Source organism: Nansenia antarctica (assembly GCF_963989245.1).
Source record: "Nansenia antarctica genome assembly, chromosome: 1".
NCBI classification, from domain to species: domain Eukaryota; kingdom Metazoa; phylum Chordata; class Actinopteri; order Argentiniformes; family Microstomatidae; genus Nansenia; species Nansenia antarctica.
Window position 1 is genome coordinate 55,035,240 of NC_137674.1, and position 12,472 is coordinate 55,047,711.

The following is a 12,472-nucleotide window of genomic DNA, read 5'->3' on the forward strand; positions in this document are numbered from 1 at the left end:
AAATGGTGTCTTAGTGTGCAAATACTATTTTGAAACTATGTTTAAGTACGTTTTAATTTTTTTATGAGGGAAAACATCTGTTACTATTGGAAGTTTGGTTATTGCATTATTATAGTAGAAGTCAAGATAAGATACAGAACTGTGTCATTGTACATTGTACATGTGTCAATCCATAAATAAGTTGTGACATTGAGATAAAAATATATGAGCACACTCAGTCCTGGCACAACTAGTTACAATGAAATCAATATTTAAAAAATAAAATAAAATAAAAAAGGATGAAGCTTTCACTTTCAGTGTGATGCTGTTAAAGTCAAACAGAGAATAACCTGTGTCAAGATCAACTAACTTCCAAGATTTTGAGTCAGTTGCAATTATGACCTAACTTTTGTCATGGCAACAATTAACAATTAAACACAGGTTCAGTGTTGGCCTGTTCCTCGGCTATATCTTCATGTAATCAGTTGATAGAAGTTGTTGGATTGTTATAAAGTACTTTTAAACAGTTAACAAGTTGTCCACCGCAGTAAATCCTCTTCATTTATGAAGTTACCCACTGTGTGCGCGTGCGCGTGCGTGTGTGTGTGTGTGAGAGAGAGCCTGGAAATCCATGCTCATGTTTGAGTTTACTGATTCAGATACTGATCGGTAGTGATCAGGGAATGAGATCTCTTGAAAGAAATGTCATTTACTTAATTTAATCACTGAGGTCCAGTAGTTCAAAACTTTTAATCCCTATCTGATCGGATCAGATTTGGATTTTAGGTAGTTCAAAATTGAAAAACAGGATTAGGATCACTTTGATATCCGATCAGATCAGTAAATCAAATCCAAGCTTTAATCTGGATCAAATCTTCAAAACGGGTAGTTCAAACCGACAACACAGGATTGGGATCAGTTTGATCCCAAAAATCTGGATTATCTTGATCCCACCAGAGGGGTGGATTTCCAGTGGATTACCAGAATAAAATGTACTATACTATACATTTAAAAATAATTTTCACTATAAATAAGATGGCAAAGTTTGTTAACTGAAATAGTACACATTTTTAAATAAATACATTTTTGGTCAAATACATTTTATTTTTCATTTTTTGGTCACGTTTGTGGTGGCCTATTTTGTTTTCAACCAAATGTTGATGACATAAATGTTTATGCTCATAAAAGTATCACAACAAAGATTGTCAATCACAAATGTAATTTAGATTAAAGAAAAAATATCTTCAACAAAGAAAAGTCCATCATCTGTCATCACCTTTCAAAAGTAATTGCGGACAATAGCATCTCGCATTGCACCACCACTCAGTCTCTCATTTAGAGGGAAATCCATATGTGGGCCTAGATCATCAGCAGGTGCAAGGGGCTCTAGGGGATCATCAATGTCAGAGAGGGATACTCTGCGATGGACAGCAATATTGTGTAGCACAATACAACCCAGTGTTATGCATATAATTAGATATTATAGATGTCTCTGCAAAGTGGTCTTTTGTCTTCCTTGTATTATTTTTCATATCCACTAGATGGAGATCGGTAGGATTAAAGCACTGATATTCAGGATCTAGTAATCTTGAAAAGTCTGAATCTGGATCAGGGTGATTCTATCCTGAAATGCTTTGAAATACTGGGACAAAATCTGGCCGAGTTGTCTGATCCTGGATCACAAAAAATGGGATTTAAAAATCTGATCGGATCTGATTGAGATTAAAAGTTTTGAACTACTGGGCCTGAGTGATCACAAAGTGCAACAAAAGTTAGGGTTACATTTATTAATTTATTTTTGGTCCCATTAAGCACTTTCTAAAACCAAGTGTCATGGGGCACTACAGGTTTATTTACAGTTGGCCAATATAGGGGACTGGACTCATTAGAGAGGTAGGCTTAAACTATTTCAATCAAGGCATAGCCAGACTGAATCAGTGAAGAAAAACAGTAGTTTGCACTGAACTGGAATTTGGTGTAGATTTCCTTTGCATGTGTGTGTGTGAAATGTAGCACAACATATATTTTCTGAAATGTTTCTCCTGTAAATGGCTGTTCTCAGAAAGAGACCGAGGATGACTTCCTGAGTTCCAAAAAGGTCAAGGAGCTCTCTGTCATCGATGGACGGCGTGCTCAAAACTGCAATATCCTCCTGTCACGGTGAGCCTGTGTTTGAGCCTGTGTTTGTGCCTGTGTTTGTGTCTGTGTGTGAGATTTTGTATGTGTTTAAATATTTCGTTCTCTGGTGCCAGATGTGCAGAAGAACAGAAGAACGTTTCAGTCAGTCTCAGACCATTCCTCCCTATGAGGTTGTATTCACTCATCTCATCTCAAAACAAAACAAAAACAGCAGAAAGTAGTTTTTTGACCTCACTTCACGAAAGTTAGCATTTGGCTAATTTCTAATTAAGAACATGGCTGGGAGACAACATTTCTGGAAATGCAAATAATTTACACTGGAACTGGAATTTGGCAAGGAGTCTAGCTAGTTTAAACTCAGATTCAGTGAATGCGTTCTTGTTTGTGGTGTGATAAGGAGTCTAGCTAGTTTAAACTCAGATTCAGTGAATGCGTTCTTGTTTGTGGTGTGATTTGGTTTCCTTTTTTCATGGGTTGACCAAACATAACAACAAGCTTGACTACTTTCCCTGTAATTGAGTTCTGGGTTGAGAGTCCCGTGTTGCTATGTTACAGGCTGAAGCTGTCCAATGAGGAGATGAAGAGAGCCATCTTGTCCATGGATGAGCAGGAAGACCTGCCCAAAGACATGCTGGAACAGGTATACTACTACTACTACTACTACTACTACTACTACTAATATCTTGGTTTTATATAGTGCCTTTCACAAACCCAAGGACGCTTTACAGATTTCACAGAAAGAAAGTCAGACAGAAAACACAGAGACAGTGACAGCGACAAAACTAAACTAGGGGCCAAAGGCCTTGGTGAACAGATGGGTTTTAAGGGCTGATTTGAAGGAGTCCAGGGTGGGGGCGTTGCGGATCACTGAGGGGAGAGAGTTCCAAAGGGTGGGTGCTGCCACACTGAAGGCTCTGTCCCCGATGGTCCGTAGGTTGGTGCGGGGGGTGGAGAGCAGACCCATGTCTGAGGACCGCAGGTTCCGGGATGGGGTATGTTGGCAGAGAAAGTCAGTAAGGTACTGGGGGGCGCAGGCATGGAGGGATTTGTAGGTGAGAAGGAGGATTTTGTACGTGATGCAGGACTTGACCAGAAGCCAGTAGAGGTGAATGAGGGTGGGGGTGAGGTACATCACATTAGCTCTGTCTGAGCAACAACAGCCAGACCCTATTACTAAGACGCTAGTATACATCTGACTGATTTGGTATTAAAAGGGCAATTTAAATATAATAAAGTGTATAATAATAAAGTGTATGATATTGTTGATAATCCAATATAAAAACTAGTATAAAATTATGTCACGAAATGACCAGTCACGAATTAAGTCCGTTTTGGCTTTTCTTTCTCAGATGCTTAAATTCATCCCAGAGAAGAGTGACGTGGACCTCTTGGAGGAGCACAAGCATGAACTGGACCGAATGGCCAAGGCTGACCGCTTCCTCTACGAGATGAGCAGGTAGGAAGGAGACGTCTGATGAAGATCTTTAATCCGATAGTACATGAAGTCCAGTATCTTTTCAGTTGAAGAGTGTCCCACCTGATGCTCATGTTGTAGTTAGTAATTTTTAGGCAGCACCTCTGCTGCCGATTATTTGAACAACCTCCTTTTGTTTCTATATGGTAGGAAGGGAATAGAAAACACGAACAAGGAGAAGGTGCTCTGGAAACAATTGTTTTTATAGGGCACTGTAAACCACAGAGTTTTTTTCCATCCAATGTTTGTCAAAGGTTGGTGGTGCTTGGGGAATGGGTTAGAGTAACTTTCTTTCATGAACTTGCTTAGACCCCCCCCAGATCAGAGCCCAGATCATAGGTAAACCATATCAATGGAGATGAATGCCTCTTTACTTGTTTTCTCACTTACCCAAATCTTGTCATGTTTTCCCAAAACTGACCAGGCACATTTTGCTGCCCTTTTTGAACTTCCTCATGAGTACACTTTTCCCCACCTCCTTACTGGACATCCCTAGCTTTCTTATTAAATGTCTTAACCGTTAGCATATTTTCTAGTTATCTAGTCCAGCGTTTCTCAACCGGGGTGCCGCGGCACACTGGGGCGCCGCCTGGCGTCTTCAGGGGTGCCGTCAAATTATTCTATATTCTGTCTCGCACGCCCCTTTCCCATTTCACAATGTCAATACCGGGTTCAGCGTAAGGTCAGTGTGTCAAAGACATTTCGAGAGCAATGAACAAGCAAACAAGCAGAATCATGGAACATGACGAACTGACAACAGATCATCCATCACAAGCTAGCAAGGATGCTGAATATTTTGTTCGGATAAAAAGTAAGCATAGCTGTCCAGAACAGGTAATGATGAAGTGCGCCAAAGTTTCAGAGAAAGCATTGGAGGCTAGTTACCTCGTAGCCGAAATTGTTGCTAAGGCGAAGAAGCCACACACTATAGCCGAGTCCGTAATATTGCCAGCATGCACAGCAATAGTTAATAAGATGCTAGGCCCACAAGCTGCAAAATAAATAGCAAAGGTCCCGCTGTCTGACTGTACAATTGGAAGGCAAATCAATGACATCTAAAAGGGTCCTATGTTCCCCGCTCCCGAAAAAGGGTCTGATCGGGCAGGGCAGTCTCGCTCGCCGGCAGAGTGTGGAGGTGGTTGTTCTATATGGATGATCGGTGACATTATTCTCTCGTCCGACTTCGGAAGCTAAGCAGGGTTGGAAAGTTCGCGAAATAACGCACGGTTTCGTTTTCATGCAATGAATTTAATACATCCAGACAAGGTCATGCGCGCAGCGGGAGAGAGAGACGCATTTTCTGGCTTAATAACTCTGCATCCCCGGTGTTTACGTTGAATGGACTGGATAGGTGTTTCCAATCAAATGTGGGAATATGAAAATTAATGTGTTCCATAAATTCCCACTTTTGTTCGGTCACTGTGTCATGTTTATACAGCACGGTTACGTGCCTGATGCCTTTGATGCACACTTGCCGCTTTCACTCCCTCCTCTCTCTCTCAATAATAATAATAATAATAATAATAATACAACTTTTATTTGTATCAATAGCCGCTGAGTGAGTGTGTGTGTGTGTGTGTGTGTGTGTGTGTGTGTGTGTGTGTGTGTGTGTGTGTGTGTGTGTGTGTGTGTGTGTGTGTGTGTGTGTGTGTGTGTGTGTGTGTGTGTGTGTGTGTGTGTGTGTGTGTGTGTGTGTGTGTGTGTGGGCTGTCTGGGTGATGCAGTGTCGTTTTTGAATAGCTATATTTTAGACTGGGGTGCCTTGAGATTTTATCGACTTTTGAAGGGTGCCGTGACTGAAAAAAGGTTGAGAAACGCTGATCTAGTCTATGTCTAACGTGCCTTCTCTCTCCTCACACACACAGGATAAACCACTACCAACAGAAGCTGCAGTCTCTGTTCTTCAAAAAGAAGTTTGCTGAGAGGATTGCTGAGATCAAACCTAAAGTTGAAGGTGTGTGACTGCTTGGCAAACCCAAATGTGAAAACTACACCATCAAATCATCTGAATTTACTCTCACTAGATAATCAGGTCCTTTCCTGCTAATGATCAAAACTGTCACCTCAGGTAAACTCACAATTCCATGACACTTACGTAATTTTCTCATGTTGGTGATCGATCCAGATATGTGATACAGTTTCTATGTGATATAATTACATTATATATTTGGTTTATTTGAAAGTGTTCCTACGCAGAGTACACATCCTATTGGAGTATAACATGAGCAGGTTGGTGTGACGGACGCATAGCTTCTTAAATCATGTCCATCGAAAACTGAGCATTTGCGGGAGTGTGGCAGGGCTAGATTTTTATACAAAGAATACTGAAAAACAACACAAATTAAAATGTTGATGCTAATTTGATCTGGAGCCAAAATACAAACCCAACCACTGGAAATTACGATTTTCACTTGAGTGGGCATTTAAATTGTGTTTCTCCACTTTGATTGAAACTCATTTGAAGCATCACATGCTACTTCCATGTCTTCATGGAAATACTGGGGAGTCTCAAGACTCAAGGATCTCAGTTAGACATCAGCAGTCATAAACCAAACACGTCAATAAGCACACACACACACACACACACACACACGCGCACACAAACCACACCAATATTGTGTGTGCCTGCTTCCCTCAGCGCTGACCAAGGCCTCTAAAGAGGTGCTGCACAGCCGCAATCTGAAGCAGCTGCTAGAGGTGGTCCTGGCCTTCGGGAACTACATGAACAAGGGGCAGAGAGGAAACGCCTTCGGTTTCAAGGTCTCCTCGCTCAACAAGATCGCTGACACCAAGTCCAGCATTGACAAGTAAGAGGGACAACCTAAGCCTGCAGACATTTTGACATTTAGAGAAAAATATGCAGAGATTTTATATATCAAAAATATATTGTTTAATTTCAGTTAAAAATTCAAATATTGTCATTGAATTGCATGTATGCTTTATTTACTTGTAACCTGCATGATTATTTCTGGCTACTAGCTGATATTGCTAGAATAGAAGTTATGAAATGATTATATACAGTGCCATGTGTAAATAATGGGACAGTGAAGCATTTTTTCTTCTTTTGGCTCTACACTTTAAAAAGTTTGGATTTGAAATCAGACAACTACTATGAGGTTAAAGTAGAGATTGTCAGCTTTTATTTGATGAAATTTGTGTACATACAGTATTGGTTTCATCATTCAGAAATGTTTATGCATAGTCCCCCTTTTTCAGAGTACCCGGACATATTTATCAAATGTCTAAATTAAGGATTCATGTTGTATTTGGTAAAAAAATCCGTTGCATGCAATAACAGCCTGAAGTCTGCGACCCATTGACCCCACCAGATGCTGGGTATCTTCTTGCTACATTCACGTTTACCTCCTGGAGTGTTCCTGATCTGTGGAACATTTGTTTTAGGTTTTTTCTTAATCATGGTTAGGATTCTTCTGGGCTCATCTGTGTTTTCTTTCCTTTTAATGACATTCCAAACTTTACTATGTTTCTGATGATTTTTGTCTGAGATTTGTCTTGGCTTTCCTGACTTTCATTGATGTCTCTTTGGTCTTCATTTGTGTTGACAGACACAAATAGAATACTCCAAAGGCAAATGCAAAGTCCACTGTAGAATCAATACTAGACATTGAGAGCTCTATTGACTACACAAATGATGTGAGAGAACACATCTAACAAACCAGAAACACCTGTCAAGCCAAGTGTCTAATCACTTTTGGGTACCCTAAAAAAGGTGGACTATGCATAAAAGGTGTTGGAATTTCTGAATAGTGAAACCAATATGTACACACATACCATGAAATAAAAGCTGAGAATCTCTACTTTAACCTAATAGTTAGATTATTAGGTAAACTTTTGGAGTGTAGCGCCAAAAGAAGTAAAAATGCATCACTCTCCCATTACTTACGCAGGGCACTGTATATTAAATATCATCCAATTAAGTTATCGGGTCTACATGCATGTCTGTGCACTTGCAGGAACATCACTCTCCTGCACTACCTGATCACCATCCTGGAGAAAAAGTATCCCAAGGTCATGATGTTCCAGGAGGACCTTCAGAGCATACCTGAAGCTGCCAAAGTCAAGTAGGTTGATTCTCAGAGAGATCCTTCCATGGGCTGGGCTCACAATTGTTTTGATGTGTGTGATGATGGGGCCTTGCAGTGTAATTGTGGTGAATGTCTTTAGGTAACTGGATTCTGTGGATTCTCAGTACTGTTGAGGTCAAATGTACCTTTCAAGTCACATGAGCTAGGGCTATTTTCACCACTAAAGTGGAGGCCATATGTTGGCCAACTTGAATTTGGGAGATTTACTATGTGAACAAAATGTACATTGCCATTGAATAAATGGACAATAATGTTTTATTGAAAGGAAATGCGGTACAATTCTCCAAATTGATTTTCCAAATAACGCATAAAGAACTATATGTAGCCCATGCATTTTCATGTGCCTATTAGAAGAAGAAGAATAAATAGCACACTGGAGCGATCTTTGGAGTAAATAACGGCCATTGTCAGTAAGGCTTGCATGGTGTGAAATTGAAATCTGAATGTGGGTCTTGGAGTCAGACTCCAAGTGTCATCTAAGCATGTGCCTCTTCTATTAGCACTGGGGCACGGGATGAGCACATGGGGATTTGTGATGGGATCAGCAGCATTTAACAATGCCACTATTGTTGACAGCTTGAGTAAGAACTCCTTTGATCAAGGGCAGCAGTGGCACAAAACACAGACACACACACAGTCATTCCACATGGCTGCATGTAGATGAACCTGTAATCTGTAATCATTTATTTGTAGAATAGTCTTTGCAAGCCTCAGACCACAAGGGTCAAAGGTCAAACATCTGTTGACTATGGTTAATTTGTTCTGTATCATAAGGCTTTGAAGGCTAGATATCACATGGATGGCTGTGTGGTTTATCCAACAATGATTTTTAGCTCACTTTGACTGTCCCTTAAAAGTAATTCTTAAGTATCGGTCCACTCCAAATCTAAAGCCTTTCTTTTGAGGATTAACAAACTATCCCCTTCTCTCTCCCCAATGACTGTAGCATGACGGAGCTCGAGAAGGAAATCAACAACTTGCGCAGTGGCTTGAAAAATGTTGAGAGTGTGAGTACAGTAATTGGCTTGGTCTCCTTCATACCACTTTACACGTTCTCTGCATTCATTGGACTCTTCCCTTAGTTTGGCCAATTGTTAACCTTTCTTTTTCCCTCTCAGGAGTTGGAGTTTCAGAAGAAGCGCCCCCAGGAGGTTGGGGATAAGTACGTGTCTGTGGTGAGCCAGTTCATCACTGTGGCCAGCTTCAGTTTCTCTGATGTGGAGGACTCCCTCACCGAGGCTAAAGACCTGGTATGTGTGTGTAGGATTGACATATTGATGTTGTGTTAAAGAGATACTCCAGCATATTCAGGAACAACATTGCCATCAGTATGTTGTTGTTGTTATTGCAAAAACATACTGTGTGTGTGTGTGTGGGCTGAGAGTAACACCAGCTCATCCAGGGTTAGGAGTAACACCAGCTCTTCCAGGGTTGAGAGCATCCTGTGCTGAAGCCCCTGGCTGCTTTATGGGTCCCATGTGGTTCAGATGATAGAGCATGTCATAACCTATACAGAATAGGCTGCTTTGTGCAAGCTTTAGTTTAGGTGAGAGTATGATATGTACAGTATATTCTTGATAGAACTCCTACCTTAGCGAAGGTGATTGAACGATAACCTGAACAGATGTTAGTGGTGTCTGTTTCATACCTGTCTGGGTACGCCAAAAGACAGGTGAAACAGCCACCACGAACGGCTGTTCGGGTGTGTTGAATGAATTGCAGGGAATCACAATACAAACTCGCTATTCAAGCCAAAATACTGAAATGCAATTGATTCGGTGAGTAATCCCCACTGCTACCTAGTTAACTATTTAACCGTAGTTAACTAGCTAACTACTTTACATTGTTAGCAGGCTCACAAAACAAGCTGTGTTAGTTGACTAGCGAGTGCGTCATTGATTTTCAACAACGCGGAAATGTATTCACATTTTTCGAAAGATAAGTCAGAACATTAAATCAGATGCCGACATGCGGACCAAAACTAGAACGTGTCACATATGGTAGTGATAAACTAACATGAAAGGCACCGTGCCTGCCCTCCCCCGTCGCGAGGCGGCATGAGTCTGAGGTGATTTCCGCATGCTTTCCACATTCCCCAACAACACCAGGCACACTCTGGCAGTCATGTGCCCTCGCGCGTTGTCTTTCTTCACTCCATAAACAGCACACATGGTTCTCATTAGGCCCTAGGACCAGATTTCACCTAGAATCAGTAGCCTGTGAAATGTAGGTTAACAAGGGCTTCAAAGCCTTGCTACTGCTGGGTTACGGTTAGGGACCTGGCTGTTTTATACAGTAGCAATCAAGACGCTAAGCTATTGTATGCGTTTTGGGTAACCCTTAATCATAAGGGTACATGAATTACCATTCATTAATGTAGTACTTCATGTTTGTTAATGATGTGCAGATACACCGACAAAAGTTTACAGGAAACATCAACAAAATGGTTTAAACCATGATAGTTCATGTTGAGGCATGATGCCACCTACTACAGTATATTAGTTCATATTAATTAATGTACCCTTATAGTAGTGTAATAACTGCATTAAGTGCAACACTTCTTGATCCCACAGTTCCTGAGGGCAGTGAAGCACTTTGGCGAAGACGTCGGCAAGATGCAGCCAGATGAGTTCTTTGGCATCTTTGACCAATTCCTGCTGTCCTTTGCTGAGGCTCGGCAGGAAAACGACAACATGCGCAGACGGAAAGACGAGGAGGAGCGCAGGACCCGAATGGAGGCGCAGGTATGTGGAATGACTTTCAGGACTTTCTTAGTTCTCAGGTATGTGGAATGACTTTCAGGACATCCTTAGTTCTCAGCCGATAAAGTCAGTGTTCAGCTTTCATGTTTGGTGCTTTTTAGAGTAGGGAAGCTACTTGCCCTATTTGCTGTCACTATATCTCAGTTGAGCTAGCTGACTGCTGGACATAGATAGATAATAAAGTAATAAAAGTAACTCCTCCACTGAATAAAAGTAACTCCTCCACCCATCTCTCCCTTCTACTCTAATGTTTTTTTCTTTCTTTTGACCCATTCACCCCCACCATCCCTCTCACTTCTACCTCTCTCTTCGTCTTTGTCTCGTACAGCTAAAGGAGCAGAGGGAGAAGGAGCGGAAGGCACGCAAAGCCAAGGCCAACGGTGAGGACGACGGCGGAGAGTTTGATGACCTGGTGTCAGCACTACGCTCCGGCGAGGTCTTTGACAAGGACCTGTCCAAGATGAAACGCAATCGCAAACGCATCAACAGTCAGGATGCCTACAGCAGCAGGGAGAGGCCCGCCACCAAGCTCAACCTCTGATAGGTCCGGCCTCCTGCTCAGCTCCTTCATCCACCCTCAGACCGACCATCTCACAAGCTCATCCACGTAGACAAGCGCGCATTGGCGACTGTATCCCCCCCCTCCCTGCCCTACTGTGGCAGACTTGAGGAGAGCACATTGGTGACACCTTCATCTCAGTGTTCTAAGACGTTTCAAGTTGTTCATCTGAGTGGTCCACAGGGAGTACCTTTTCAAAGCATTAGCTCCTGTTGGAAGAGAATGGATGTGATACAGGACAGTGAATGTGGTGAGGTTGGCAATGGCTACTGATGAGAGGCAATACAGACATGGATGATGAAATGAACAATTGGAGTTAAAGTGGGTTACAGGAACCCGGAAATGGCCACTGCTAGAACTTGTTTGTATTCCTGATGTCCTTTTAAGAGGGCAGAATGTTGACGCTATAGTGCAGGTGCACAGTAGCTAGAGGTGACTCAGATTGTTGTGGACAGAGTTGCACCCCATTGGATTGAGTCTCAATTCATGTGTACAGCCTCCTTTGAACCTAAAACTCTCGCATTTCTTAACTGTCTGGTATGTATGTGATTTCCTGAGCTCCCAATGGCATTATTCAAGCTAACAAACCCAAAACAGACAAGCCTCTCGCCACCCCGCATGCAAGAGAACATTGAGGAGAGTCACCGCTGGAGTATGCTCATTCAAGGACTCACAAAACCACCACCATGGTTGAATAGGAACCATTCCATGCAGTGTTTAATGACACATGGGCAGAATGAATAAAACGGGCTAACCCTTCTTTAGGAATAGTTGGACCAGGGAGAAGCATTTAAAACAAAAGGAAACTGCATTTGGATCAACACTTGGGTGGTGATTTTTATACATAATGCTCAGCATAATGAATGGCCTGAGTAAATGATTACTGGAGAGAAACAAACAAACAAGTAATAATCATAATTAAAACAAACCCTATTTTGTTATACTGGACATATGCAAATAAAGGTTGACCTTAAAGAGAGAGTTAATTCCAAATACAAATTAACCTGATTTCCCACTTACCTTGGCTGTGGTTGATTCTACAATCTTCTTAAAACAACATTTGGCTATCAAGTATCTAAGGCTGCATTTACACTGCAGGTCGTAATGCCTAGTTTTTTGAACGCCTGCTTACATCTACTTTTGAAAATGACCCATATCCGACACCTGTGCTTACATTGCTTTCTCTTGTGTAACACTTGAAATAACCCGCATGCGTACATGGGTTTCGTTACCGAAAATGAAAGTAAACAGACAGCCGGTATTCATAGCTTTCAGTCACGTGGTTTCTTCCCTAGCAACCACCAACCTGACGGGCAAAAAGTATCATAGCAACATCGCTCAACATGGCTGCCTACTATTTAGACCACCTCACTCATGAAGAACTATCAAGATACACGACGGTGATAGGAGTGGAGGATTGACACCATTCAAATAGTGTTGGATTCCCTGTCTT

At 41.7% G+C, this 12,472-nt stretch overlaps 1 protein-coding gene across 2 annotated transcripts in view; it reads left to right on the forward strand.

Annotated features, from left to right (window-relative positions):
* daam1b (dishevelled associated activator of morphogenesis 1b) overlaps window positions 1–11,001 on the forward strand; it is a gene marked incomplete at both ends in the record, with an annotated part of 60,064 nt that extends 49,063 nt beyond the window's left edge. For both annotated transcript variants that reach the window (XM_080545864.1, XM_080545865.1), the window contains 10 exons: window positions 2,042–2,139; window positions 2,674–2,758; window positions 3,468–3,574; window positions 5,458–5,546; window positions 6,231–6,399; window positions 7,567–7,674; window positions 8,645–8,705; window positions 8,817–8,948; window positions 10,272–10,442; window positions 10,789–11,001. In XM_080545864.1, coding sequence (XP_080401990.1) covers window positions 2,042–2,139; window positions 2,674–2,758; window positions 3,468–3,574; window positions 5,458–5,546; window positions 6,231–6,399; window positions 7,567–7,674; window positions 8,645–8,705; window positions 8,817–8,948; window positions 10,272–10,442; window positions 10,789–11,001 — 1,233 coding nt within the window. The remainder of the gene's footprint in view (window positions 1–2,041; window positions 2,140–2,673; window positions 2,759–3,467; window positions 3,575–5,457; window positions 5,547–6,230; window positions 6,400–7,566; window positions 7,675–8,644; window positions 8,706–8,816; window positions 8,949–10,271; window positions 10,443–10,788) is intronic.
* Between the last annotated feature and the right edge of the window lie 1,471 nt (window positions 11,002–12,472).